We start from the raw sequence: 27,098 nt of genomic DNA on the forward strand, positions 1-27,098 counted from the left end.
CAAAGAGCTGAGAGTACTACAAAAGTCACCTTTTTGAGACTAAAAGTGGTAAAAAATCCAGGTGAGCTTTGGCTGCCTCTGCTACAGCATCTCAGGGGACAGGGCAAAACCTTCAAGTGAGCAACAGGGCCATGGGTTTTGCACCTGCCTCCAGAATTGTGCAAGGCAAACAGCATTCCAGGTGGGAAATGCGTGTCTGGGAGGGGCAAGGAAGCAAAACAGCCACCAAGGGTTTGCAGTACCATCTAGTTCCTCTCCCTACACTTGGTTTCTGTTTCTGCTCATATCCAAGAGATTCCAAAGGGATTTTGTGCTGTTTTTTCCCCTCAGCAGACATTGATTGCAGCCTCACTGAGCTATCCAAAGGGGGTTTCACAGGGAGCACACAGCCATCTTCCCTTTGCCAATTGCCCAGCCCTGCATCACACAGACACAATGCTCCCAGCAGGGTCTGCTGAATGCAGGAGCTTAGAGGAATAGTCCAAAGAAAACAACGTTTTTCCATCTATTTTCTGGGAAGACCAAGGCTTTGGAACACAACATGAGAACTCAGATCTGACACCTGGCTGGACATCAGGTGTGAGGAGAAGAAACAGCAAGGAATGAAGTGAGATGCAGAGTACCTGAGGAATTTGGAGCTATGGAATGGACATTCAATTTACCATGATGAAAACAGGCAGGGGGAGGGAGGAAAAGCCCTAAAAATTGAAGTTGGGCATGAAAATAATGCAGATTTCAGAACAGACTGAGACAGGGAAGGGATTTTTCCAGATCAAGCCACCCTCGGGCCTGCAGTTGTAGGAACAAAGCCTTACTGCAATCTCTTCCCCATAGGAACCTTCTGAACCACGCAGTGTAGCTGGTAAGGCACTGATTGTTGCACAAAGTCAGTGGTGGCCTGGAGAGCCATTCATGTGCTTCTCACTGCAAGTAACATCTGTGCTGTAGAGGCCATCCAGGTATGCCTGCGAGATCTCTGCCACCAGGCTCCTGTCTGGGACGGACTGGGCCATTCCATAGATAGCTCCCTGGGCAAAGAACAGAAACTTGTTACACAGGGTCATCAATACACTCAACCCAAACACCCCCTCATGACCTGCTGGCCTCCTTACCATGCCAGTAGTCTTGGCACTGAGGTCCTTCATGATGTCCTCGATGCTGTCCTTGACATCTGTCAGGAACTGCTGGGCCACGCCAGGCTTTGTGTGCAGCTGTGTGATGCACAGGTGGATGCTGGGCAGGCAGGGCAGAGAAGAAAGATTAGCCATCTCCACATTTTCCAAGCAAACATCATCAATTTATCCTTCTCTGGACAGTGATCACTGTGTAGCTCCTTAAAACAGCATTCCAACTAAAGGTAATCCCTGCAAAACATTTGATAGGACCAAGCTCAGAGACTTCAGCTCTTCTATTGCAAAATTCAGCTCCTGCTTCCTTCCTGACTTTACCAGTAGGTTAAAGGCTTATTTTCTCACTTCATTCAAGGTACCTCTGGTGAGAAAGATGCAGCTGCCTGCAAGCAAGGTGATCCTTGCCATCATTTCCCTCTCCTTCTTCTGCAGCTTCTAAGCCATCACCATCCACAACACAGAAGTTAGCATACACCAGAAGGGACAACTGCACACACCTCTGAGCTACCCCAGCCTGGAAGTTAGCATCTACCAGAGGCACAGGGCTACACATACCTCTGAGCTATCACCTCAGGCTCTCTAGACCTTGCTGCATGCTGCCAGTTGAAGTCTTTTTCAGTGCAGCTACATCTGAGAGCTTTGGCCCCTTTTACACACAGAAACAACTACCGTCTTAAGGAAAGTCTCTGGCAAATATTAATTTCACATCACTGAACATGATCAGCCCTTCACTGTTCTTTCAACTACCTTTGTCTTCAGTGAGCAGCAGGAAAATACTAAGCCTAAATCAATCAATCTGCAAGCCTCAGTTAGCCAACATGAGATAAAGCCTTGGCTATTTCTATTTTTCTGCTTGTATTAGAGGTGAACAGGGAGACTCAGACTAGTCTGCCAGGCTCATTACAATGACTACTGCTCTAACCTCACTGTGATATATCAGCAATTACCAAAGTAATTCCTTCTCTGCAGAGGAAAAGTCTACACACAATTTGTCAGATCTAGACAGCACCACTCAGCACATCACTAGGGCTACACAGCCTGAAGATGACCATCTTGCACACCCTGGGCCAGACCCACATCACTCCTGGGCTCAAACACACACCTTGGGGGAAACTGCAGGACATTGAGGTTCCATCCCTTGGCAGCTAAGAAGTTGGAGAGTCGGTAAATGTCAAAAGTGTCAGAGCCGATGGAGAGCACAGACACCTCTGGCTTCCCCAAGATGAAGATGCTGTCAATTTTCCTCAGCCTTGAAAGGAAAAGGGAGAAAAGAAATGAGTGTCCAGGGTTACAACAGAGTTCATTCTGCCCACCTAGCTGAAGCCTTAACGGAAAAGCTGCAGAAAGGAACAGGTGACAGCGCATCCCTACCCAGAAATCACAGAGCCACCCCAGGCCATTGGGACTTGAAAGAGGACCTGGGACATTTACATGCCCTAAAGTCAGAAAGAAGTGGAAAAGAGGGAAGGCAGAAAGGCAAGGAAAGGCATGGAAAGGCAGAAAAAATCAGCTTATCTCACATAGCCACACAAGCACCCAAAGAAAAGAGAGTATAACCCTTCTTTTGTCCTCCTTCCAGATTCCCCCTCAACTATGGCTGAGGCAGAAGGAATCCCCAAGCAAAGTCAGCTGAACAAAGGTGCCTGCACCCACCCCTCTGCTCTGGGCATCAGAGTTGCCCAGTAGGTGCCCACCCAGCAGGTCCCATGACATAGCTCCTCCAGAGCAAAAGCAAGAGAAGCAGCTTGGGAGGAGGAGCCCAGCACAGGGCTGAGGAGCACAGCCCAAACATCACAACACACACATACTCTGACTCGAGGAAACGAGCTGTCTTGATGATCCTCCTGGTGGCCTCCACGTAGCCAGACTCTCCTATGTGCAGCAAAGTGGCCCAGCAGGCAGCTATGATACCCCCAGCCCTGGAGCCTGCCACGGAGGGGGAGGCATAGATCCCTCCTTGCCAGTCAGGGGCAATGAAGAACTGGTACTTCCTATACTTCTTGTCACTGTAGAGCACCACGGAGGAGCCCTTGGGGGCATAGCCATACTGCAAGAGGCACAGAGAGTGTTAGAAAGCAGCAGGAGGGACCTGGGTCACATCCAAGCACTCCCCAAGATCCCGTTTGCCCATACTGTTGATGTGCTGGAGGGCAGGAAGCTCTGCAGAGGGATCTGGACAGGCTGATCCATGGCCGAGGCCAATGGTGTGAGGATCAACAAGGCCAAGTGTTGGGTCCTGCCCTTGGGTCACGCCAGCTCCTGCAGAGCTCCAGGCTGGGGCAGGAAAGCTGAGCTGGGAAATGAGGGTGCTGGTGACAGCACCTGAACATAAGCCCAAGTGGACAAAAGGCCAAGGGCATCCTAGCTTGAATCAGCACTATTGTGGCAGCAGGACCAGGGCAGTGACTGTCCCTCTGTGCTGGTACTGTTGAGGTACCTCCAGTGCTGTGTGCAAGAGACACTGAGGGGCTGAAGTGTCCAGAGAAGGGAATGAAGCCAGGGAAGGGGCTGTAGAGTCGCACCTGAACATAAGCCCAAGTGGACAAAAGGCCAAGGGCATCCTAGCTTGAATCAGCACTATTGTGGCAGCAGGACCAGGGCAGTGACTGTCCCTCTGTGCTGGTACTGTTGAGGTACCTCCAGTGCTGTGTGCAAGAGACACTGAGGGGCTGAAGTGTCCAGAGAAGGGAATGAAGCCAGGGAAGGGGCTGTAGAGTCGGACATGTGAGGAGAGGCTGAGGGAGCTGAGTGGGCTCAGCCTGGAGAAAAGGAGGCTCAGGGGGAACCTTCTGCTCTCTATAGCTCCCTGACAGCAGGTGCAGCCAGGTGGGGTCAGGCTCTGCTCCCAGGGAACAGCAACAGGACAAGAGGAAACAGCCTCGAATTGCACCAGTGGAGGTTCAGGTTGGACATCAAGAGGAATTTCCTCATAGAAAGGACTGTCAGGCATTGGAACTGCCCAGGGAGGTGGTGGAGTCACCACCCCTGGAGATGTTCAAGGAATGACTGGATGTGACACTTCTTGCTGTGGTTTAGTTGACAAGATGGTGATGAGTCACAGCTTAGACTCAATGGTATTGAAGGTCTTTTCTAACCTCAGTGATTCCATGACTCTACTTTGGCACACTGCACAGAGCAGTGAAGAGAGCAGCTCTCCCTCTGCACCTCAGCACTCCTGCACACAGCCAGGAAGAAATGCCTGAAGGCAGAGACAGCATTGCAAATCCCAGCCCAGAAATGAAAGCCCTGGGAAACCTTTCCACCCCCTGCTCTCACCTTGTGTGTGTCAGCAGAAATACTGGTCACACCCCGCACACGGAAGTCGAAGGGTCGGCGCAGGGGGAACCCTGCCTTGGCCATGAAGGCGATGAGAAACCCCCCCAGGCAGGCATCCACGTGCAAAGGGATCTTGTACCTTACTGCAAGCTGTGTGGGAACAAAGCAGGAAACGAAATGATGTGGTTGTGGCACCCAAACTCCAGTCACCAACAGCTGTTTGGCATTTCACAGCTAAACCTTTGCTGGACGCTTTGGGAGCATCACACCACTCTGAAGCTGAGGATAGGAGAGCTGGAAGGACTAGAATACTTGTGGGATGCCTTTTCCTGTCTTCCACATATGAGAGGAAAACCAACATAGCATTTTTGCTGTGTTTGCCAAAGGGATGTGACATGGTCTGAAAGGAGCAGCTGCAATCAAGTGTGAGGGCATGAGTCAAGTGAAGAGAAGGGCAGAGGCCCTGGCTGGTTCCAGACAAAATAAATAACTGGAGCACAGAGAGGACAGAAATCAAGAGGCATGTCTGAAACAAGATCCCAACCCTCTGACTCCTACCCCCTCCACACATTCCTCAGCCTTCCACACCGAATTGGCTAAACCAGCCTTAAACCAAAGCTGTTCCACCACGTGGACAATTTAGCTGTCATTTTCTTTCAGGTACCAAAGAACAAGCTCTTCTGGTTGTTCCTAGAGTCATATATTCCCCCTCACTCCCAAACTGTGTCCTACCTACCCTGCTGTTGGCCAACATCCAATCTGAGGACAGCAACACCCTTCCAGCCAGTGCTTCTCCCACTGGTTGATATCCTGAATCCCGTGCTCCTCTTGTGCTGGTTTATTGCTACACAGAATTCCCCAGAGACAGGGAATATCCTACCTCTGCCACCTCTTCAATGGGGTCCATGATGCCATGAGGGAACTGGGGAGCGGAGCAGACCAGCATGGCTGTGTTCCTCGAGATGGCTCTCCTCATTGCCTGGAGATTTAAAGAGAGAAGATGCTCACATTCCACTTACCCAGTGCCACCCTGCCAAAAAGAGATAAAGAGTGAAAATACGCAGAGTCTGGTCCTAAAAACCAACACACAAAAGTCTGCAGAGAGCAAAGCAATGAGCTACAGGCCACTTGGAATCACCCTCAGTGATTCTGGGCTGTTTCTGAAGGACATAATTGATTCTATATGAATCACACAGGACCAAGGGATGATTTACATCCAATGATTTCAAACAGAACCTGATCTGCAATTTCAGGCACATACTCATGTTGGTTTTCCTTATTTCCAGATAACATTCATCCCTCTCTATTCACCATTTGCTACCTGGAGAGCTAAATTTCTTGCTAGATGCTATACAATGCTAATTTGCCCACAGAAAGGGCAGTGTGCTGCCCAAAGCCATACCTGAACATCCACTTCCATGGCCTTGGTCAGGGGGATGTGGATCAGCTTGAGCCCGAAGTAGTGAGCTGCCTTGTCAAACGCTGCATGAGCACTCACTGGGACCAGCCTGGAAAGCAATAGGTTGGGTCAGCCCAGGCAGCACCTAAGCCTCACTGTGAACAGCAGGGAAAAGGGGAGAAAATCCAAACTGTGGATATTGCTGTGTGACAGACACATCACCAACAGGGCAAACAAAGGTTTCAGCCAGCCAAAAGTCATACAGACCAAATCAAGGAGAGAGAGGGACTCTATGTTAGAAACTGCAGTGATAGAACAAGGAGGAAACGGGAAAAACTGGAAGAGGAAAATTTAGATTAGATATTAGGAAGAAGTTTTCTCTGTGAGAGTGGTGAGACACTGGCACAGGTTGCCCAGGGAGGCTGTGGCTGTCCTAACCCTAGCAGTGTTTAAAGCCAGGTTGGCTAATGTCTTGAGCAACATGTTCTGGTCAGAGGTGTCCCTGCCCAGGGCAGGGGGGCAGCACTGGATGATCTCTAAGGTCCATTCCAACCCCTTGACATCCAATGAAATCTTAATGACAAGCTGGGGGAAATCCTCTCTGGGATAGAGCAGACATCTTTATGGCACTGAGCTGCAGTGGTGAACATTTGATCTTGAACAACCCAGAGAAAACCCACTACAGTAATTCCACCCCCTGCATGGTCTTGTGTGAGCCAGAAGCAGAATTCCCAATCAAACTATTTTCTTGTAATCTCCAACAATCTTGTCTCATGTCCCACCACCCCCAACCCTGAGAGGGCACAGGAGATGATACAAAAGGGAAGGAGCAGCACAAATATACTACACGAACATGACATTTGCTGTCTCCCATCTGGAATGGCTGAACAGCCTTAATTAACCTTGTTTTCTGAGGCCTCAGATTGTTCCCAGGGCCATTAATAGCATGCAAAGTGCTAGAGAGGGAAGTAAGGCATTGCTAAGGGGACTCAGCAGCAGATGAGCTCCACAGCTTCATCTCTCTGTACATTTCCCCTCGTAAGCAATTAACCAGAGGAGTATTTCTGATGCTCCATCCAGCAAAGCAGCAGCACATCAGAGACAGCAAATCCTCCATTAGCAATGCAGAGATTAGCACAATTCCTCATTTCAGCTCCAACCAGCCCCAGAGTTTCCAGGCTAAACCCTCTTTGATCTGAATAAACCAAACCCCTTGAACACTTCAAAGAGATTGACAATCTCTGCTCAGGAGAAGCCCAAAGCTGCTATGAGCAGCCTGTCTGGAGCAGCAGACAGGTATGGCCAAACATGTGCTCAGCATAGCCTCCCAGCACCATTCAGACCTCACAGGCTGCTTAAAGCTCCCTGTGCTTTTGAACCATCTCCTTCAGGTTCCTGTCCTCCAGGCACAGCTGAACAGGGAGGAGGTGGCAAGGAACTTGGAAATCAATGATTATTGAGGTCCAGCAGCCACCTGAGCTCAGAGGAGCAGTGAATCCCCCCAGCCCCCCAGTGCTGCTCACATTTCAGGCTGTTTGATGCCCCTCTCATAGGCCAGGTCTCGGTATGCCTTGCAGGCCATCAAGATGCTCTCAGTGCCCCCAGATGTCATCTGTCACAGAGAGAAAAAGAAAACAAGGGAAAACATTAATGTTGCAGAAGGGATAAGAAAACATGCCACAGCATCCCTGCGCAGAGATGTTTCAGAGGCAAGAGATTCACAGGATAACTCAAGGTTCCAAGGACAACAGAAGCCACAGAACAGCACAAGGCAACTCTGATATTCAGCTTGAAAATGCACAGTTAAGTGTTGAATCCTCTGACTAAATGGGAAAGGGAAAAGGGAAAATGAAAAATACTCCACTCCAAGGGAAGGGGGAAAGGGCCAACAACCAACACTCCACTCCAAAGCCTAACAGGAGGGTCATTGCACAGGCACTAGCAAACAGGACCACAGCTCATGAAGCTATGAGTGCTTGGGCTCCTGATCACCTGGGGATTGCTCTCTGGGTTCCAGAGTCATTGTGCCACATCCACAGAAACAGCTGAGTGTGTACTAAGCCAGCTGAGGTGCAGCAGGGTTTATTAGGTCTGGAGCAGAGCCAGGCTGAGGCACAGTCAGCCCAGGCTTGGCACTGCTCCTGAGCCACAAAACCTTCCCAGAACCTGGATCCCTGTGGAGCACAGAGCTCTTCAAGCTCCTCCCTGCAGGGGCCACGCTAGATCTGCTCAGCACCAGAGATTCCAAGCCCTCAGTGACCCAAGAAATGTTACACCAGGAAGAATTTGTGCATGCCTGTCCACAGCAAGTCCCCCAGTATCCAGAAACTCACTGTGCTGTCTCAGCCCTCTCTACCCTGAGCAGAAAACAAGGAGTTTGTAGCAGAAGGTGGGAGAGAAGGTACACACAGATTTACTACAACTCAAGAGCAGCTGCAGATAAGCAAATGGAACTGTTCAGAGGAGGAAATTGCTCAGGTGGGAGGACTGGCTCTCCTTGGGCAGCCTTTAGGAGTCCTGACATGCAAGAGACACTGGCAAAGCCTTCCAAAGTAGAACTTTAACCCAAATGTGAGGTTAAAAGTGTAAGTTGGTTTGCAAACAGCCTGCAGAGCTGACTGCCTGGATGAGCCACAGCCTGGGGATGGGGAAACCTGGGACACTGACATAGGTGAAAGAGGACTCAAAAGCTACTTATGGGTGACTAATTTTGATCCTCAGACCTGCTGAGCCAAATGCAAATTCCCCTTTTAAGCTCCTCCCCCCAAAATAAATATAAAATCGCATTTGTAAGTGATTATGACATCTCTAAGTCTGGGGTTTCCTTTGGTTTTCCCCAGCTGACACAGCTGCAAAGGCAAAAATGCAAAGAAGCGTGACTACTTGACAGTGACTACCGTTAAGCAGAGAGCTACAGGACAAAGTTCACAGGCACATAAACTACTCTGTCACACTTGTCCCTAGCACAGATCCAAGGTAGCAGCAGCTGCTGCCACAGGCAATGTGGAAGTGACTGTCACTCCACAGACAACTTCTGCCTTTTTTGGTAGTTTAAAAGCAAGAGCTGTGGCAGATAAAACCTAGCAGAGCCTCACACTGGGTAAAGACAGTCATTGGGAAGGAAAAGAATAGCAGCAGGAACACAACAGCTTGATTTTATGGGCTGTGTCACTCACTCCTCAGCCCTTCTCATGGAAAGATCTGTCAAGTTGTCACCTATTAGCTTGGGGAAAACCCAGCTGGGGTAAGGCTTTGCCTTCCTGTTGGCTGGAAAAAAGAGGAATGGGATCATGGCATGCTTGTAACTCTCCTTGCAGCACTGCTGAGAATATTGCAATGATTGTGAAAACTTTGTTAGGAAGGACTCGGGAACTTGGGCTTGATGTCACTGAGCACTCCATGCCATCAGCCTGCTCCTTGCTGAGCAAGCATTCCCTACTCTCATCCAGGCGTTCTGCTCCTCACAGAGGACTTATTCTCATTTCAATCCTTAAACCACAACACCAACATCTCACCATTGTATATGCCAAATCTCTCCTCAAAGCCTGACTTATCACCTGCCTGGAGATGCTGAGCCACACACAGGTTTTGGTAGGTCAACACTTGGTAGCAGTTGGCTGTGTGCAGGACAAGGAACAACATCCAGGATGGATCCTCCGCCCAGGCACTAGGACTGGCATGCAGACAATCACACAGAAAGCTTGTCCAGGCAGCTGAAAACCCACCCAAAAAGCTGAATTTCAGCCAGCTCAGCGTCCTAACTTGGCTCACATTCAGCACATCATGAGCCTCCACCACAGAGACCAGAGCAGCTCCATCTGGAGCAGCACCTTTAGCTCAGCTACCGCAGCAAAATCCTTCAGGTCCACATGGATTATACCTGTGGATGGAGCCTGCTCCTTGCTGAGAGGCATTTCCAGCTTGGCTCCTACCAGCAAACCCATCCTGCTGCAGCCAGAGCCTGAATTGGTGTCACAGGATGTGAGCTGCCCAGCACTGGTGGCACTGAGCCAGCACAGTGATTCAGCACCCACCGAGGGCTCACTCAGGGCTTTGTCTCTCCTCCAGATCAAAGCTCACAGGCTCAGCCATGCCAAGGGGAAAGGGACTGCAAACAGGCATTGATCTGAAGCAGTTTCCAGCCCTGTTCTATCGGCAAAAGGCAGAGCTGGGGGCGAAAGGCAAGCAAACACACTTTGGTTCTGGAGTTGTTGTCCAAATGGGAGGGGAGAGAACACAGGGAATAAACCTCCCTCCTGCCTTCCAAACACAGTGTATCACTTCTGCTCCTCTCTCCTTGCAAATCCCACTGCTCCTGAACTTTGATATTCAGGGGAACCAGAGAGGGACTCGGGGAAGATGAAGAGGGACTTTTTGTTAGGAACTGCAGTGACAGGACAAGGAGTAATGTGGATAAATGTGGACAGACAGAAATTTAGATTAGATCTTAGGAAGAAGTTTGTCCTGTGAGGGTGGTGAGACACTGGCACAGGTTGCCCAGGGAGGCTGTGGCTGCACCAACCCTGACAGTGTTCAGAGCCAGGTTGGCTAAAGCCTTGAGCAACCTATTCTGGTGGGAGGTGTCCCTGCCCAGGGCAGGGGGTTGGGACTAGATGATATCTAAGCTCCATTCCAACCCCTTAACATTCTATGATTCTATTACAGCAGCAATAAGAACCTCAATATTACAACAGCAATAAGGGTGTTCAGACACTGGAGTATTGCCCAGGGAGGTGGTAGAGTCACCATCCCTGGTTGTGTTTAAGAGGCATCTGGATCTGGCACTGGAGGACATGGTTTAGGGGTTACAGCAGTGAGAGGTTAATGGATGCACTTTATAATCTTAGATGTCTCCTCCAACATTGCTGACTCTATGAATAAGAGGTACAGTCCCTGCTCCAGAATTTCTTTGGCCATGTCACTACCAAACTACCAGACATGAATTAAATAACCACTTTGGTTCATGGTCTCTACAATTCCGCATTTTCCCCTTCAGAGACACATCCATTCAGCCCCTGCAGACAAAGCTGACCAGAAGTTTCCCTGAGCTGAACAACCCCATGTACTAACAAGCAAACTACAATTCATTTCTAAGCTAACAGTTAAGAAATACACCACAGTGTGCTGCATGGCCATGGTGTCCTGGCAGCCTCCCACAGACCCTGCAGGGTATAAATCCCTCTGGTTGTGTCTATCAGGGTGACCTGCTCAGCACTGCTGATAGGATGTGACAGTTGAAGCTCCTTCAGGACACATCACTCATGTTTCACTGGTACAAGTCCTGCTTCAAAGGTGCAGATGCTACTAGGACAAAGTCTGGGAGCCTCAGAATTCAGGGGGGAAGAGACAAAAATCGGTTTCTAGGTTTGTATCTGATTTTGCCTCCTCTCTCCTGACTCAAAATAAGTGGAAGAACTCACAGAGAGATTGACATCAAACACACACAGGTGTCCATCCACACACACAATCTTTGCCTACATTTCATACCTGCCCTTTCTTTTTAGAGGTCAAAAAAACTACTAAAATAAAGGAAATCAGTGAAACTTGCATAAAAGTGGTGATTTCCCCCCAAATTAGAGGGGAAATCCACAGACTCAGCACTGCAAAACAGAGGGACACATGCACACATCAGACAAGAATAAATTCCTCCTTCCTCCTGCATGTGCTGAGCTTAATTAGCCCTTCCAAATCATTGCAAGAATGTGATTAACAATGCCCGAGTGCTTAAACTCACCAATTCCTGGCTCTTTGCTCCGGAGTAACATGATTAAAGGCAAGAACAATAGCAGCAATTAGAGGGAAACAAGCAGCATCCATCCACTGCTAAAAATGAGTACTTATAAAACTGCTTAAGCCTGGAACATCTCTCAGAGCAATTTAAGGCAAAGGCATCCTGCACCTCCCTCCCACTAGGGCCTTGTTAGAGGTTTATGCTCATGTTTAAAGGAAGGAGAATTACAGCCCATATGGCTCAGCTGAAGCCTGTAAATAATGCAAGCTGCTTCTCTGGTTTAGCATTCAGAAGCCAAAAAGACACAGGTTTCATTTCAGCGTGTATCAAACACACTGGAAACCTCCCAAGGGGAAGCAAGGATTGCTCTTCAGGATTGCTGCTGAGGGACATGTGCCCATGAGCCTGGGCAGGACCAGCAGGGATCCCCAAGCTGCTGAAAGCCCTGGGACAGCACAAATATATCTCTGGGCTGCTTTCCCAGTCTGGGGAGCAGTGTTAGCTCCCAGACTGGGGAGCAGAGTGTTGGTTCCCAGACTGTGCAGCACAGTGTTAGCCCCCAGGGTGCTGCTCTGCAACAGGCTGTGGCCATCAGAGCACCAAGGGAGTCAAACTGCCCCGCTGGGAAGCATAGCCAGAAACCTTGGTGTTTTCCATGCTGTCTCCAGGAACACCAACAAGCTCCACCTGCCTTCAGGGAACACCACCAGGCACACAAAAATTGGACAAGCAGCCTCTGCTGCTTAAATCAGGTGTATAAATCCAGTGTGCAGTGAGACACTGCTGCTCAGAGGTGACAGGGATAAAATTTAGGGGGGGAAAAAAGCAGTTGTTTTCATTTTTAACACTGCAAAAGCTGCAGCAAGTAAACCAGAAGCCTTCTCAGTAGAATGGACCAGCAGATCAATTTAAAGATAACTTAAGAGCATTGCATCCTCCCTGGTTTAGCTTTCAAACCTCTCTGCTTTACTGGTCACTGAAGCCTAACTAGGCAGCCTGAGCCACCAGCCACAGCAGAGCCTTCCCCAGACACAAAGCACAGCATCAGCCTGAAAAAAAAATGCTCTTTCTGAATGACTCTAACTGTCCAAGGCTCCAGAAAGAATTCTGAAATGTGAATTCAGAGATTAAGAGAAGCCTTTGAGCCCAAGTGCTTAGAGAGCATGTGACCTCCCCATCCCCACCCAGTGTGCCTCCTCAATGAGTAGCAGCTCTAGACACTCCACAGCCAGGAAGGGCAATGTGAGAGGCAGACAAAGAGCCCACTGGAGACACAAGATAATTACAGGGATACAATTAATCTGCTGTTTCCGGCCAGCCAAGCTCCAACTCTCCTCCTCCCCTGCAAACTGTCTGTAACTCCATACAGGTTGTGTGCTGCCCTGCTGGCTTTGTGCCATGATCCTCGGCAGGGAGAGGAGGGCAAAGGGAAGAGCAGGATGCTCCAGATATTTGTGCAGGTGTCACCCTGCCTGTGTCACAGCCTGTTATGGAGCCGTTTTTTACCCACTCTGAACTCCTCTTAGGCAATCTGCCTGTAAATGTCAGAGGAGAGGACACAGCTGATGCTTTTACAATGTGTTTACGAAACAAAACCTCAATACCTGCACTGCAGGCTGCAGTAAGCAACATCTTCCAAGCACCCCACAGGGTCACAGAGCCTGTTGTGTATCAATTGATGTCCCAGCTGCTGACAAAAATGTGTTTCAACAGCTTCATACTCAGCCTCCTCCCCACTCCAGGCATCATCTTAGCCATGTCTCAGTGCTGCAAGCCAGGGAGGAGCTCTGGGGGAGGTTAAACACTTTTTATAAGCAAAGAGGAACATTCCTTCTGGAAACTTGAAGGTGGCACAAGGAGCACAGCCCTTAGAGTACAAGGGATACAGCCCTGAGAAGACAAGTCAGGTCATAGGGTGTCACCTCCTGCTCTATCCAAGACAATCACATCTACTCCCACACAGTTGAGTTTCATCTTCAATCCAGTTGGAGTCTGATCCCAACTACACCTACTATAAGGCTACTCCAGAACTTAACCCCTTAGTGCAACTAAGCCTCCAGCTGACAGGTGAATTCCATCCAAGGCCAGTTCATGTCATAAGCTCTTGTATCAACACTGCCCTCCCACACCAACCTTCAGCTGTCACCAGCCTTCTCCCTCCCCAGCAGTTACAGACAGCAAACACCTCACCCCCAGTCTCTCAAGCATCTCATCTGCATTCTGCTCACAAACACAACTATTCCTGCCCAGTTAAGCTGCTTGTTTGCCTGGCAGCTGCACCTGCCCACTGTGCCAGGAGATAACATCTCTGTGTCACACAACATATAAAGAGAGAGACAACTTTGCCCAAGGAATTCAGGATCCTTCCCAAAGGGGAATGCAAAGAGAGGAGGGGAAAAGTCATGATTTAATTTTATAGCAATATTTCACCATGCAACTTCTTATCTTTTGCTCTTCGACCAACACTGGAAGCATCAATTTAAGAATACACATTTGGACTCCTGCTGGCAGTTTTATCAAGGCTGTAAAAACTGGTTCCCACTGTGGCACACTGGAAGGCCACACCAGCCCAGAAACAGCTTTTGCAGCTGTACAGATGATAATAGGTGCTTGTTGGTGAGCAGCCAGCTGGCCTTGGCCTCAGCTTGGCAGTCTGGCAGAGTCAAATTTCCAGCTAAAAGACAGAACTGAGGGGAGCTGTTTATTCCCATCACACTAGGTCTCCTTCCCAACTGCCAGCAAGCCCATGGCATGTTACAGTGGAGAGAAACAAAGCTGAACTAAATTGGTCTTGTCCCAGTTATCTCTCATAAAGCTTCACCAAGAAGAGGAATGAAGCAACCACCCTCCACACAGCTCTGTGGTCAGGGAACACATCAGGATGAGCTCCGGCTGGATAGCAGAAGGCGCATTTGCACTTATCAAAGCTAGAAACATCCCAGATGTTCAGCGCCAGCTGAAGTCAGGTTACTTACAGCACCACAGGAGTTGGGGCCCCCGTTGAAGAGTGTACAGGCAATCCTCACCACCTCTGCTTCCATCTTCCTCAGACCAGGGAAGACATCTGGATGGAGGGGGTTACTCCAGGCAAACTCTTCATACACCTTCAGGAAACAAAGGCAGAAAGTCAGCCTTGCAGATGAGGCACTGGCTGAGTGCAGCTTTGAGTGCTCCCCATGTGCATTGTACAAGCAAATTAGCTACATTAAACCATGAGAATACTACAGAGCTCCTTGTGTTTAACCATTCCTGCAATATCCACAGGCTGAGAAGCTATAGCTGAGTGAAAAACAAACATGTTTTTCTAGGGCATTCTGACCTCTGGAGTGATTCTATGACAAGAAGACGTATTGCTGTTTTAGGGCAGGTTTAACCATTTCACTGTTTTTAAGAAACACAACACACACCCTGTGATTGCTTCACACAAAAGAGGCCAAGAAACTGACTTGGCAGAACTAGTTTTCAAGTTTACTATTAAAGGAGAATTCTAAGGCAACTGGAAAAGCACAAATGTCACCCACAACTCAAGAGAAGTGGCTGTGAAAACCTGCATGGCATGCTCATTCAACTGTGCTCTCTCTCTTGCAGCCCAGATCAAACAGCCACTGCAGGGATATTAAAGGAAATAAAAAATAAACCAGCAACCAAACAGCACAAACAGAGGGAATGTTTCCACAACACGACCCAGGATGAGGTCCCTCCAGAAAAGCGGCTCTGAGCTTTATGTTCTCCCAGAAGTGGCAAAGGAAATGTCAACAGGAGGAAGAAAACTGCAATAGCAGCCACCAAACACAGCTCGTTACAGCTGCTATAAAAGCTGTTTTCTACACTTCCCTTTCTAGCTAAAAAAAACAGACAGACTTGAAAAGAGACCTTTAGGCTGTTTAGGTTATTTTCCAGCCTGCTCAAAGGAAGAAGTTCCTGGGAAGGTAAACAGCCCTAACAAAGCCACCACTGAGGCATGGCCATGGCTCCAGTGTTTGAGATTTGGACCACATAGAAATGCCAGAAAGCACTTCACAAACTTTTCTTTTGTTCAAACCAAGAGGAATTCAGTTTTGCTCAGTGAGGCTGCACCAGCACCAATCTGATGTTCACTTGGAACTTACTTTCTTACTCCAAACAACATGACCAGTTATCTCCACATGGTGTTTGCTCAGGGGCAGTTACTTGGCCTAATTTACACTGCCCAAATGCTTTGCTACTAACTCCCCTTCCCCCTGCATTTTCCCCTAGGCTCTGTCTCCAACCTTGGCCAGTCTTAATTTTAAGACCTTCCCTATTTATTTGGAAAGATGCTGGAACACTGCTGAGTGGTTTGTGGCCACCCTGGAGATGCAAATTGGAAAAATGCTGGAACACTGCTGGGTGGTTTGTGGCCACCCTGGAGATGCAAAATTGGCCTGTTTGCACTTTACCTTCACTAGCAGTTGGGTGAGTTTCTCTTCACCACTGTACACAGTCCCAGAGACCTTCCCATCCTGCCAACGCACGTCTCCTGCAAGAGAAGGAAGAGCTTACTGCTGGCAAACACAGCCATTCCCAGGGAGCATGGAAAAGGGCATGGAAAAGTGCCCTCAGCTCTGCAGGTGAAAACTCAGCTTGGGAATTCAGGGGGTTTTGTGCACCAGATAGAGCTGTGTGTGACCCTGAGCCTCTGGCATTGAATGTCCTGTGAGTTTGACAAACAGCAAGTCAATGGTGACTAAAGTCAGCACAGAGACAACACAGAGCTGCAGCAAGCAGTGACATTAACACGTGATCCACTTAATCCCCATCAGTCTTCCCAAATTGCTGCTCAGCCAACTAAAATGGCTAAGTGAAGTCACTTTCCAAGAGCATCACCATCTCTGGAAGCTGAGCAGAGATGGGAAGGCCAAGTTTGTGCTGCTAACACCTACAGCACCTTAGATTTCACCTAAACTAGTATTTCCCGGGGAGGAAGGGACCTTAGGATGAAAAAACTCAGTGAAGGAAGGAAGGAAGGAAACAATCATTTGAGGGAACACAGAGACAGAAATGACAATGACAATACACAGCAGGAGAACAGGAGGAAGTTATTGCAGGATACTTGACTGAGCAGTTGTTTGTTGCCAAATGTGGAGGAGATGCACTGTTCCAGCAGAGAATTCAAGGCATTTCTCAAGTCCTGGGAGCAGGGCAGTCCCATCTGCTCCTTTGGACAGCAAGTCACCAAATTAACTCATTAGGAGTAACAGGTACACAATCAGATCACTCAAATGAAGTGTCAGACACTACTGATGTGGTTTCAAACCAGAGCATCATGACTTTTCCTTCCTCAAATGGCTTTTTCAAGGTGCAAACCATTATGACTTCAATTAAGAGAGGCTGCCTTGGAAATTCCCTAGAAGTCCTGTCTGGAAGTTGCCTTTTTCGTTTCTATTTCCTGGGGTTTCACAGAACGCTCATTTCTGGTAAAAGTCAAACATGAAGGTGAATGCTCAGAAATGTAATCCAAAAGGCATTCAGATAATGTCCTCCATAGCTCTCAGCTCTCCCAACTCTCCATCAGCCCAGAATCCTTGGGGAAGGAGCAGGATTTCAATCTAAATACCCAAATACAGCATTAAAGTCATGAATCTTAGTCATTCTCAGAAGGAAAACAGACAAAAACTTTCAAGGAAACAGTATTAGGAAAGAAATATTTAGCTGAAACCATGAGGAGTGATTAGAACTCGTTGCAGAGAGTCAGTGCAGTGTCAGGTGTCTGAGCAGACTCACCTTTGGAGCTGTACTCTTTCATCTTCTCCAGCACTTCAGGCTGGCTCAGCCCTTGTTCTGGCAGTGCTTTGATATAATCTTTTTCATCTTTCAGGAAGGACAAACTGGAAATGACATCATTCAAGGCTTCATCAATCTTCTTTTGAATCTAAAAGGCAAGGGAAAACCTATCAGCCAGTAGCACTAGCCAAATGATAAACAAGTGAGTGTGTGCAGGACAGTGCTCACTGCACATTCATGCTGAGAGAACAGAGCCACACAGCTCCTCTCCTCCTTCCTGCCAACCTCTGCCTCCAAAAACCAGCTGCCTGGAATACTGAGCTGGCATGCACTAGGCTCTGAACCACACTGGGGATTGCCTGTGGTGTCAGAACTGTGCCAAGAAGGTGACTGAAGAGTGGCACTGGGGCCACTGCTCACCTGTGCTTCATGTGACAGCACAGACACCTCCACTGCAGCAACCACAGCACATTCTCTGCTGGGTATCAAAGATCTTTGAGTCCCTTCCTTGGTGCTTGAGAAGACAAAACTCTGGGCAAAAAACCTGCATTTTTATCCACCAAACCTTTTAAAGTCTCTGTTTTTAACATGTAGAAGTCTTCAGGTGTGTTATGTTTCATACCTTACCTCCTCTGCCACCACTCACACGAGTCAGAAACAGGAAAATAGAGAGGCACAACACAGAAACTCCACTACAGGAACAGTGGAGAGACTCCTTCCTTCCCACACACACCTCACACTCAGGAAACTCAGATCTCTTCCCACAAAGTAAATATCCTTCTTCTAGGCAACACAGGTGCTGGAACATCCACCTCTGGACATTGGAATGCCTCAAAGTCAAGGCCTTGTGTGAGCAACTGATTAGTTATCAGCTCTCAGCCTAGCAAAGGGCAGAAAGAGCACACAGGACACAGCAGACTCCCCTGGCACAGAAAAGCTTAGTGTTAGGCCTGAGAAGGTAAGCCTGGGCACAGCAGGGATTGCACCAGATGTCCTTGCCCAACAAGCAGCAAAACATACAAGCAGAACTCATCTCATCAAGGGCTGCTCAGGTGAGGACATGAAAGCTGGGACACTCAACAGGACATAGAGGTGCTTGTCCCTTCCAGAGTGCTGGAGGAGAAACTGGAGAACTTCAGTGTTCACAGCACAAGGAAAAAGTTCGTCTGTGCTACTCTCATTTGCTAAAGTTGCCTAGAGCAGATGTGCCCCCCCCCAGATCAATGGGTAAATACACCAACACACTGAACAGAAAGTGCAACCAAATGTGAGACCATCACTGATCAGGGCAAATCAACCCAGATGAGCAGTGCTTTCTCATTGGTCATGTGCTCAAACCTGCTGACAGCTGCAGTTCTGTGCAACAAAAGCCTCACAAACACCAAAACTCATCTCATTTTAATGATTAGACAAACTTCTGATATCTTTGTGTTCTAATGCTTATCTGAGCCCTAAACTGCTCATGGCAGGTTACCTGATTAGAACCAATGTCCTTCTATGTTGCACAACCAACCCTTGGCTATCTCACACCTGACATTGCTACAGAATAACTCAAGTTCAATCCTCTCCTTCCACAATTATTCCCTTAAAATCCAACAATGAGGAAATGTCACTGGAAAATTCTGTAGCCACTCATTGATCCTTGGTTAAAACAAATCAGTCAACAAAGGTGAAACTCCCATTTTATGAGTATGGTAGAAAGACGAGGTAGAAATTATATATGTCACTAAACCAGGTGGCAAGAGAAGATGTTCCAGATCTATATCCTTAGATCATAGGGACATGACAACAAAGATGCACAGAGCTGTGTGACCCTGGAAGTGTTTAAGGAGAGACAGTTAGTGCCATGGTCTAGTTGACATTGGTCGTGTTAGGTCATAGGTTGGACTTGATCTCAAAGCTCTTTTCCAACTTGATTGATTCTGTGATTCTCAGAAACAGACCTGGGATAATGCTACAAGTTGTGGTTCCAATACTTACTATAGTCCCAACAAAAGGCATTTTCCTCAGCAGCTTAAAGAACTGTTTTTTAGTCCGAGATACCAAACCTGAAAGAAAGAGAAAAGCCAGAAATGAACCTAAAATGACTCAAGAAACAAAAAAAAAAAAGACAACACTTGTGATTCAATTCATCCCATGATCCAGGCTCAGCATTCCTGAGCCAAGCTAAAATAACCCAGTGACAAGGGATGTGGTGAGACAGGTGAGTGAATCAAGGAGCAATGTTCAGGATGGCCCATGGTGTGGAACATCTGGACTGCACAACAGCAGCCATCTACAGGGATCAATCATTTCACTTGCTGTCTCTCATACAAGGGAATTTGCACCCAGACGTGTAATTTCTCAGGAAAGAGAGGGATTTCAGGGTTTGCTAAAGGTCTCCAGTAAAAAAAGAAAACGCTTGTTGAAGTTCTGTTCTGCCTCTTCAAATCAGAGCAGCACTGCAAAGCAGAACCATTCAGCAATGAGGAACAGGCTCCAGACCACAGGAGGAAACAGTGACACTAGAGCCAGTGTTAGCCACAACATGACACATTTGCCCCATGCCTACCCATCCCACACAGGAAACACGTGATGCCACAGAAGGAGATGCAGGGAAATGGGAAGGGCAGAGAGAAGAGCAGAAATTCCACCCCAGCCAAGTCCTGGAATGAGAGAAGTCACTGATGACAAGCTCAGGGAAACTCCTGGGGCAGCTCTAAAGGCAGGAATGAGATCAAGACGACACAGATGCTTTATAGCCATCAAAAACGCCTCAAGAGTTCTACAGGCACTTCACTCGTGCCCCAGCAGTCACAGGACACTTACAGCAACAAATAACCAAACCAGGGTTAAAGAATCAACCATTTAGGCCTTCGCAATTTTCTCTACAATTTTCCTCCCACTTCACATATATTTCCTTTCCCATATACAATTTGCAAAGCTCCACGAGGCCACTAATTGGCACATTCTGTAGCAAACTCTCGTTAATGCTCTGCCAAGAGCATTTCTGCTGCACCTCTCAGTGTGCACAGGTTCATTAGCAATTTGCACAGTGAGAAAAGCCTGCACACTCCTGAAACACTCACACAACCTAATCAATCTTCCATCGGCTTGTCAATACTTCAAAATACGCTGTGCAACAGCTACAAATATTCACCAAGGAGGTGAAATAACCCTGAAGTGAGCAAAGGCTTCAATAGTGATTTGGTCCTTACATACATTCCCACTGTTAGCTACTCCAGGTTTACACAGAGAAAGGGAATGGGAACAGAGAAACAGGAAAGTAGATATAAAGTTAAATACTTGGCTATTTGTAACAAACTGTCCCGGGAGTGTAACCCTGAGGCCTGTGGGAACTGAAAAGCAACATGTTCTTCTCTGCCTCTGTGTCTACGAGCACTCCTCTACCTGTGTCTACGTGTGCTACTCTTCCTCTGTGTTCTCCTCCACCTGTATGTCTACATGTTCTACATCTGTGTCTACGTGTGCTCCTGTGTGTGTTCCCCTCTACCTCCTCCACCTCTGTGTGCTCCTCCACCTCTGTGTCTATGTGTTCTGTGTCTACATGTTCTCCTCTACCTCTGTGTTCTCCTGTGTATCTACATGTTCTCCTCCACCTGCCCTCGACGAAGACAAGGTAGTGCTCTCTGGCCACCACATAGGCAGAGAAAACTGCAGGTTTACCAGGAGAGAACCCACTGAAGAGCTGTCAACATCCAAACCACTCAAACGGGAAGATGCTCCGGAAAAAAAGAACAACATCCTCCCACCACCACCACACGCAATTATCTTGCACATCCTGAGGGAGAAACAAGTCTCCAATCCCAAATCAGCCCCATGTCTCCTTCCCCAGCAAGGAGGGGAACAACCAAGAGCTATCCAGACACTCTACAGCAGTGACTAAGTGCATAAGCTCTTGGATAAATCCCCCCAGGGTTTGAGCAACAAGAGTTTGTGTCAAGGAAATGGTTTAGCAAAAGGAAAAAGGGAGACAGGAGAAAGGGAAGGACACAGAGGCAATTCCAGGCTGTCCTGCCACACCCTCTGCAGGAATGGGAGAGCTCCACTGATCTCCCAGACCTTGACCTTCACTTGGAAGAGATTTTTTTCTGTATTAGTTGGCAGCAGAAAGTCCATTTCAATGAGTGTTTGGCTTTGCTTCACCCTCTGTCCCTCCCCTACCTAGGGTAGGGGGTACCTAGGAGGTACCTCTGTCCCCCTTCTCCTCCCTCCAAAGGCAGGCAAATTCCCCCATGTCCAGTACTCACTCTCAGGCTGGAAGAGGAATCCATGCAGCCACACACTTAGGAGAGTAGAGGAAAATGTCAACCCAATGAGCTGCCACGGCTCCAGTCCCTCACACTGCGCATTCACAAAGCTCGTGGCTGTCTCCCAGTACATCTGGAGGATCTCCTTGTAGGGAGTGATGGCATCCTGGACAAGGGAAAAAAACAGTAGCACTGGGAAAAGGCCAAATGCACATAAATGGGGCAGCAAAAAGCTGATTAAAAGGTGTTTTCCAGGATGCAGATTCCATGATCCCCTTGAGCCCTGCAAACAGAATGGGCTGGAGGTTTCCATTCCCTGCCAGCCAAGAGTCACTGATAAAAATACATACCTGGAAAGATTGCAGATATTAAGAGAAGTGCCAAGAGCAGACAAGTAATACATGCTTCTCTGCACAGTCCCAAGAACCACCTCCCGATCTTACCATGGCCCAAGAGAAGCAGCTGTCAGTATTTTCTTACAAGGAATTATCAGGTGGTGAGTGAAGACTGAACTACTGCAGTAACACCTGTCAGAAAGGAGCCACCAAAGCAGGTCTCTGAAGCACCCAGGGCTGGATTTTTAAGGAAGATGCAAGCACTCAACAGCTTCTCAAACTGAAGATCTAATTAGTGTGTCACACAAAGGGAGGATGGAAGAGGCAAACACTGCTGCTGCCAAAATAAATCCCAGAAAACCTGATGCAAATAACAATTACCATGTCAAACCAGTAATCACTGTCAGGACAGAGCACAAGTACCTAATCAATAGTTTCAAACAAGATCCTCTTCAAGGGTGTCAGAGCAGGGTGACAAAGACTGGATGTGCACAAGAGGAAAAGGCTTTTTTCCCCCCCTCAACAGTCCAACTCTTTGAACAAAAGTTTCTAGAGTTAAGAAGAATGAAGAAGAATCCACACTTGGTTTTGAGCTATGACCAATATCAGCTCTTGGGGGGTTGTTGCATGTTACAACCAAAAGCTTGTACATTTTACTTCACAGTTTAAAGCTTCCTCAGCCATCCTCAGAGCTCTCCTAAACCTCCTCCCTTCCCACCAAGCCTAACTTTGCCCAGTTTTCCTGGGGAGATCTCCAGCACTAGAAAGCTTCACCACTCTCCAAAACACAGGGAAAGTACAAGGAGCCTTCCAAAAGTTTTGCTACAGCACAGGTATCAAGGCCAGGTTCCTTCCATCCTTCCAAGGTTTACTCTGGAAGGAGTCCATCCTTGACACCTGTTGGACTCTGGGTGGGATTAGAGCCATTTAAAAAGATGACTATAAACAAACCACTAAAAAACTGCTGAAACTTCCCTTCTGAGGAGCCTTGACAGACTTCACTGCTGGATCAAGCCAACAACAGAAGGAGCATTTAATAACTTCATTTTAGGGGTGACATGTCACTCCAATAGAACTGGAGAGACTACAGTCTGAAATCAGCCAAGCTCTTCCCAATAATCCAAGGAAGAAGGCAGGATTCCTTACCAAAATGCAATACTAATGAATACTTACTGCTGTGGCGAAGCAGTAAAATGCATATAATGTATATTTAAGCAACCCAAAGAGAAACTGCAGCAAAACAACAGCATTTCCCCATGGCAGATGGCAAATATCACCCAGGTCCAGGCACAGGCTGATGGGACACAGCCTGAATTTGGCAGCACTCAGCCCTCAAAAGGCAAATTAGCTCCTATCCACTTGGCAAAGGGCAAGTTAAAAATGAAGCAGCCACTTGAGCCTCCTAACCAAGGCAGCCACAGAAACCACTCAATTAGGTATGTCCCAGGTAATTTCCAGTTCAGCCCACTCACCACAAAGCTGGTTTAGCCCCAGAATTTAGGGACGAGAGACCTTTTCCAGCTAACTAGATGTGGTACATAAGTCCCAGCAAGTTTGCACAATGTGCAAATCCCTGGAAAGGAGTGTTTGAGCAGTGACCACAACTTGGGTTCATTGCCTAGGAGTCAATGACATCAGGCAGGATGTCATTCAGCTTTGGAACTCCACTTAAAGTATGGAAATGGAGCCACTAAAGTTCTGCTGTCTCAAGAGCTGTCCTCAAGTGATGGCAGGAAAATGCTGCAGCATCAGATAAAGTGGGTTATGCTTCTGTATCCCCTGGAGATGGAGGACACTGGAAGGTATAAACCTGAAACCAAATGGAACATGATCTTCTAGACAGAAGACACTTCAGTCAATGGCCAAGCTAAAATAAATCCATCCAGCAAGAGGCTGATTGACTCTTGAAGGAAGCTCTGGACAGCAGATGCTCCATTTAGGAGAGTACAAAAAAGAGGGATTAAAACACCAGTGAAATTCAGCATGGAAGCTGAGTTAGCAGTGATACAGTTTCCCAGATCCCTGGCAAACATTGCACTCAGGTTTTTCAAAGTGCTTCTTTGCCCCAAAGTATCCAGCAAGACATAAGACCTCTACTTTTGGAATTCCTAACTTCATCCTAGAGAAAGCAGAGGCCATGCATGAGGCTACATCCAAATGCTTCTATTGCTCCCAGGAACATGGTGTGTTCAAGGGGCTTTTTCAACCACAGAAGAGTGATTTTCTACATGGGTGGCGTGACATGACAAGGAGGAATGGCTTCAAAATGGGGTTAGGTGGGATATTGGGAAGGAATTCTTCCCTGTGAGGGTGGTGAGGCACTGGCACAGGTTGGCCAGAGCAGTTGTGGCTGCACCCATCCCTGGATGGTGCAGCCACACCCCCATTCCAGGCCAGGTTGAATGGGGCTTGGAGCAACCTGGGCTGGTGGAAGATATCCCAGCCCATGGCAGGGGGTGGAATGAGATGTGCTTTGAGGTACTTCCAACCTCTTTTTCCAGGCAAGAGGTAGGAGGAATAAGAAGCCTCTTAAGCACAGCTCTTGGAATCCCTTCTCCTATAGCCCTGGAGGTTGTGCTCATAACAGAGTGAAAACCAAGTGCATTTCTTTTCCCCTAATCAATCTAAGCCAGAAGAATTGCTCCCCACCCACAGAAAGAAGGGATGCATTTCCAGCCTCCCAGGATTAGAGCATTCATTCACCCCTGCAACTGCTGCTTCCCCAGTAACAAGCTGACCTGATTTTAAACCTGTCTCCAGGACAGAATTCCATAGAAGACAATAACCTGCTTATTTGAAAAGGCATCAAAACCATAAAGGTTTCCCTTGCCATTATAGCAGAGCAGCTAAGCTGATTTTATTTCCTGAAGAGAACCTTCCCTGCACAAAAGCTTCACAAGGCACAGGATTAGCTCAGCAGCAGGTTAAAAACCAACTTATGAGCACACTAAAGAGCAGGGAGAAAGAAATCTCCACTGGAGGACTTGCTGGTAATTCTCAGAGCAGGAAGACAGACTCAGGTATCAGATCACACACTAATTGCTATCATTAGGACTCCCAGTGTTCATTTGTACTGATATTAATGCACTCAGCAACCCAAGCAGTTTACAGACTGAATTTTTAGCTGCACAGCTTAGGAACACATCCTTAGCACTTCATTTCTAAAAGCCATTAGTGAGTTGAGCTGGTTCCAGGGACAGCACTTCTGCCACGACAAAAGAGGCCAAATTAACTGCAATAATGCTCTGCTGTCCCAGCTGAGAGACACCAGGGGGAAAAATGCCAGAGCTAATGAAACACATTCTGCAGTTCTGCCACAACAGCATTTCCTCAGCTGCAGTTTTAGGACTCAAATAAGCCTTGAAAAACAGAGAGAGGAACAGAAAGCAGTAAACTGGAGGACCTCAGACTTTTGCTACAAGTGCCTCCTGTTTTCGACACTGTAAAGGGGAAGCACTGTCTGAATTTACCTGTGGGAAGAGAAGGAAGAAAGGTTTTATCTGCTCAATCTGCCTTCCTCCAGAACAGCATTTAAAGTGGGGCCACAGAGTAATAGTAGCATTTAAGGCAAGTTTATTTTAAGCAATAACAAGAGTCTTAGGCTCACTGTATGAGTAGCAACTGCTAAGATCACAGAATCAATCCCAATTGATTTTGGTTGGGTTGGAAGGGACCTGAGATTGTCAACTTCCACCCCCTACCAGGGGCAGGGACACCTTCCACTAGCCCAGGTTGCTCCAAGCCCCATCCAACCTGGCCTGAAACACTCCCAGGGATGGAGCAGCCACAGCTTCTCTGGGCAACCTATGCCAGTGCGTCAGCACCCTCACAAGGAAGAATTTCTTCCACATACCTAATCTAAACCTGCTCTCTTTCAGTTTCTAATATCTACTCCAAACCTCCTCCCTGTCAGTTTAAACCACATCCTCAGTTTCCACTTGAATCCTCACATATGCCCAAAACCAGGGACCCTCTGCCCACCTCTCTGTGCCTAAACCTTTGCCATCTGTTGTCCCTCCCCTCCCTGGAGCCGAGAAAGGAGGTGACATGTCACACAGCTCAGCAGGTAGTAAATCAGGGATGAGGGAGATGTCTCACAGGACAGCAGAGCTCAGTCAACTCCCATTATGGGAACACATAGAATACAGGAATTGCCACTGTAATTAAGGTCTTTGCTCCAACACAACGAGTTTTTCCAAGGAGAAGCTTCCTGCCTGAAAACAAACCACACGAGGACACAGCAAATTCACTTAGTTATTCTGCTTCTAAGCAGAAGGAAGATGTCAATTAGCCAAGCCTTGGCTAACACCTTGTGTCCTGCACGTGCTGTGGCCACAACAGGATTGTCTGACTGGATAACTACACGCTGCATCCTTCTCAGGGATGTCTGACTGGAGAACCACACGCTGCATCCTTCTCAGGGATGTCTGACTGGAGAACCACACGCTGCATCCTTCTCAGGGATGTCTGACTGGAGAACCACACGCTGCATCCTTCTCAGGGATGTCTGACTGGAGAACCACACGCTGCATCCTTCTCAGGGATGTCTGACTGGAGAACCACACGCTGCATCCTTCTCAGGGATGTCTGACTGGAGAACCACACACTGCATCCTTCTCAGGGATGTCTGACTGGAGAACTACACGCTGCATCCCGCCTGGCACAGGGAAGCACTGGCCACAGCAACCAGCTTCCTTCTGGGCCAGCCAGGGAATGGGATTGAGCAAGAGCAGCTCGGAGGCTGCTAGTCACTGCATGTGCCTGCAGTGCTTTGGTTGGCACCCAGTAATGACTGTGTCCCTCCCTGCCACCCCCAGCCTGACAAACAGCTTTACATAAGCATCAGGCAGGGAATATTTGTTAGTCAGCTCCTAATTATAGCTCGAGGTCAGGACCACGTGCTGCCCCCCACCAAAGGATGTGGGCACAGGAGCTCTCAGAAATCAGAAATCATCAACTTTCAGGCTGAGCTAAGTGAAAGACAAACACACTCAGGCCACTCTCATCTTCCCCCAACACCCCCAGCTTTGTCTGTGTTGTGTTTATTTCCACCCCTGACACACTGACACTTCTTTTTCCAGAACAACAGCAATTTTGGGTGGGTTCTTTTGCCGCATACAGTGTCTGCAAAATGAATGTATATATACTATCCCCAGCCCTGAGAGTTCAAGAAGAGCAGCTAGACAATGGCTAATTATAGCTCCAGCACAAAAACAAAGCAGGCAGCAGCTCGGA

General features: G+C 47.9%; 1 protein-coding gene across 1 annotated transcript; it reads right to left on the bottom strand.

Moving 5' to 3' along the window:
- Nucleotides 1-887: 887 nt before the first annotated feature.
- On the bottom strand, nucleotides 888-21,661 carry SGPL1 (sphingosine-1-phosphate lyase 1). The gene is made up of 13 exons (XM_009079401.1): nucleotides 21,529-21,661; nucleotides 19,259-19,326; nucleotides 17,279-17,426; nucleotides 15,955-16,034; nucleotides 14,512-14,640; nucleotides 7,329-7,417; nucleotides 5,809-5,914; nucleotides 5,287-5,385; nucleotides 4,407-4,556; nucleotides 2,939-3,177; nucleotides 2,233-2,379; nucleotides 1,113-1,233; nucleotides 888-1,028 (listed from the first exon to the last, which is right to left on the bottom strand). Exons 1-13 carry the CDS (start codon nucleotides 21,659-21,661, stop codon nucleotides 888-890), a joined length of 1,650 nt encoding a protein of 549 aa, XP_009077649.1.
- Nucleotides 21,662-27,098: the final 5,437 nt, after the last annotated feature.

This window comes from Acanthisitta chloris, unplaced genomic scaffold, assembly GCF_000695815.1.
Source record: "Acanthisitta chloris isolate BGI_N310 unplaced genomic scaffold, ASM69581v1 scaffold22067, whole genome shotgun sequence".
Lineage (NCBI taxonomy): Eukaryota > Metazoa > Chordata > Aves > Passeriformes > Acanthisittidae > Acanthisitta > Acanthisitta chloris.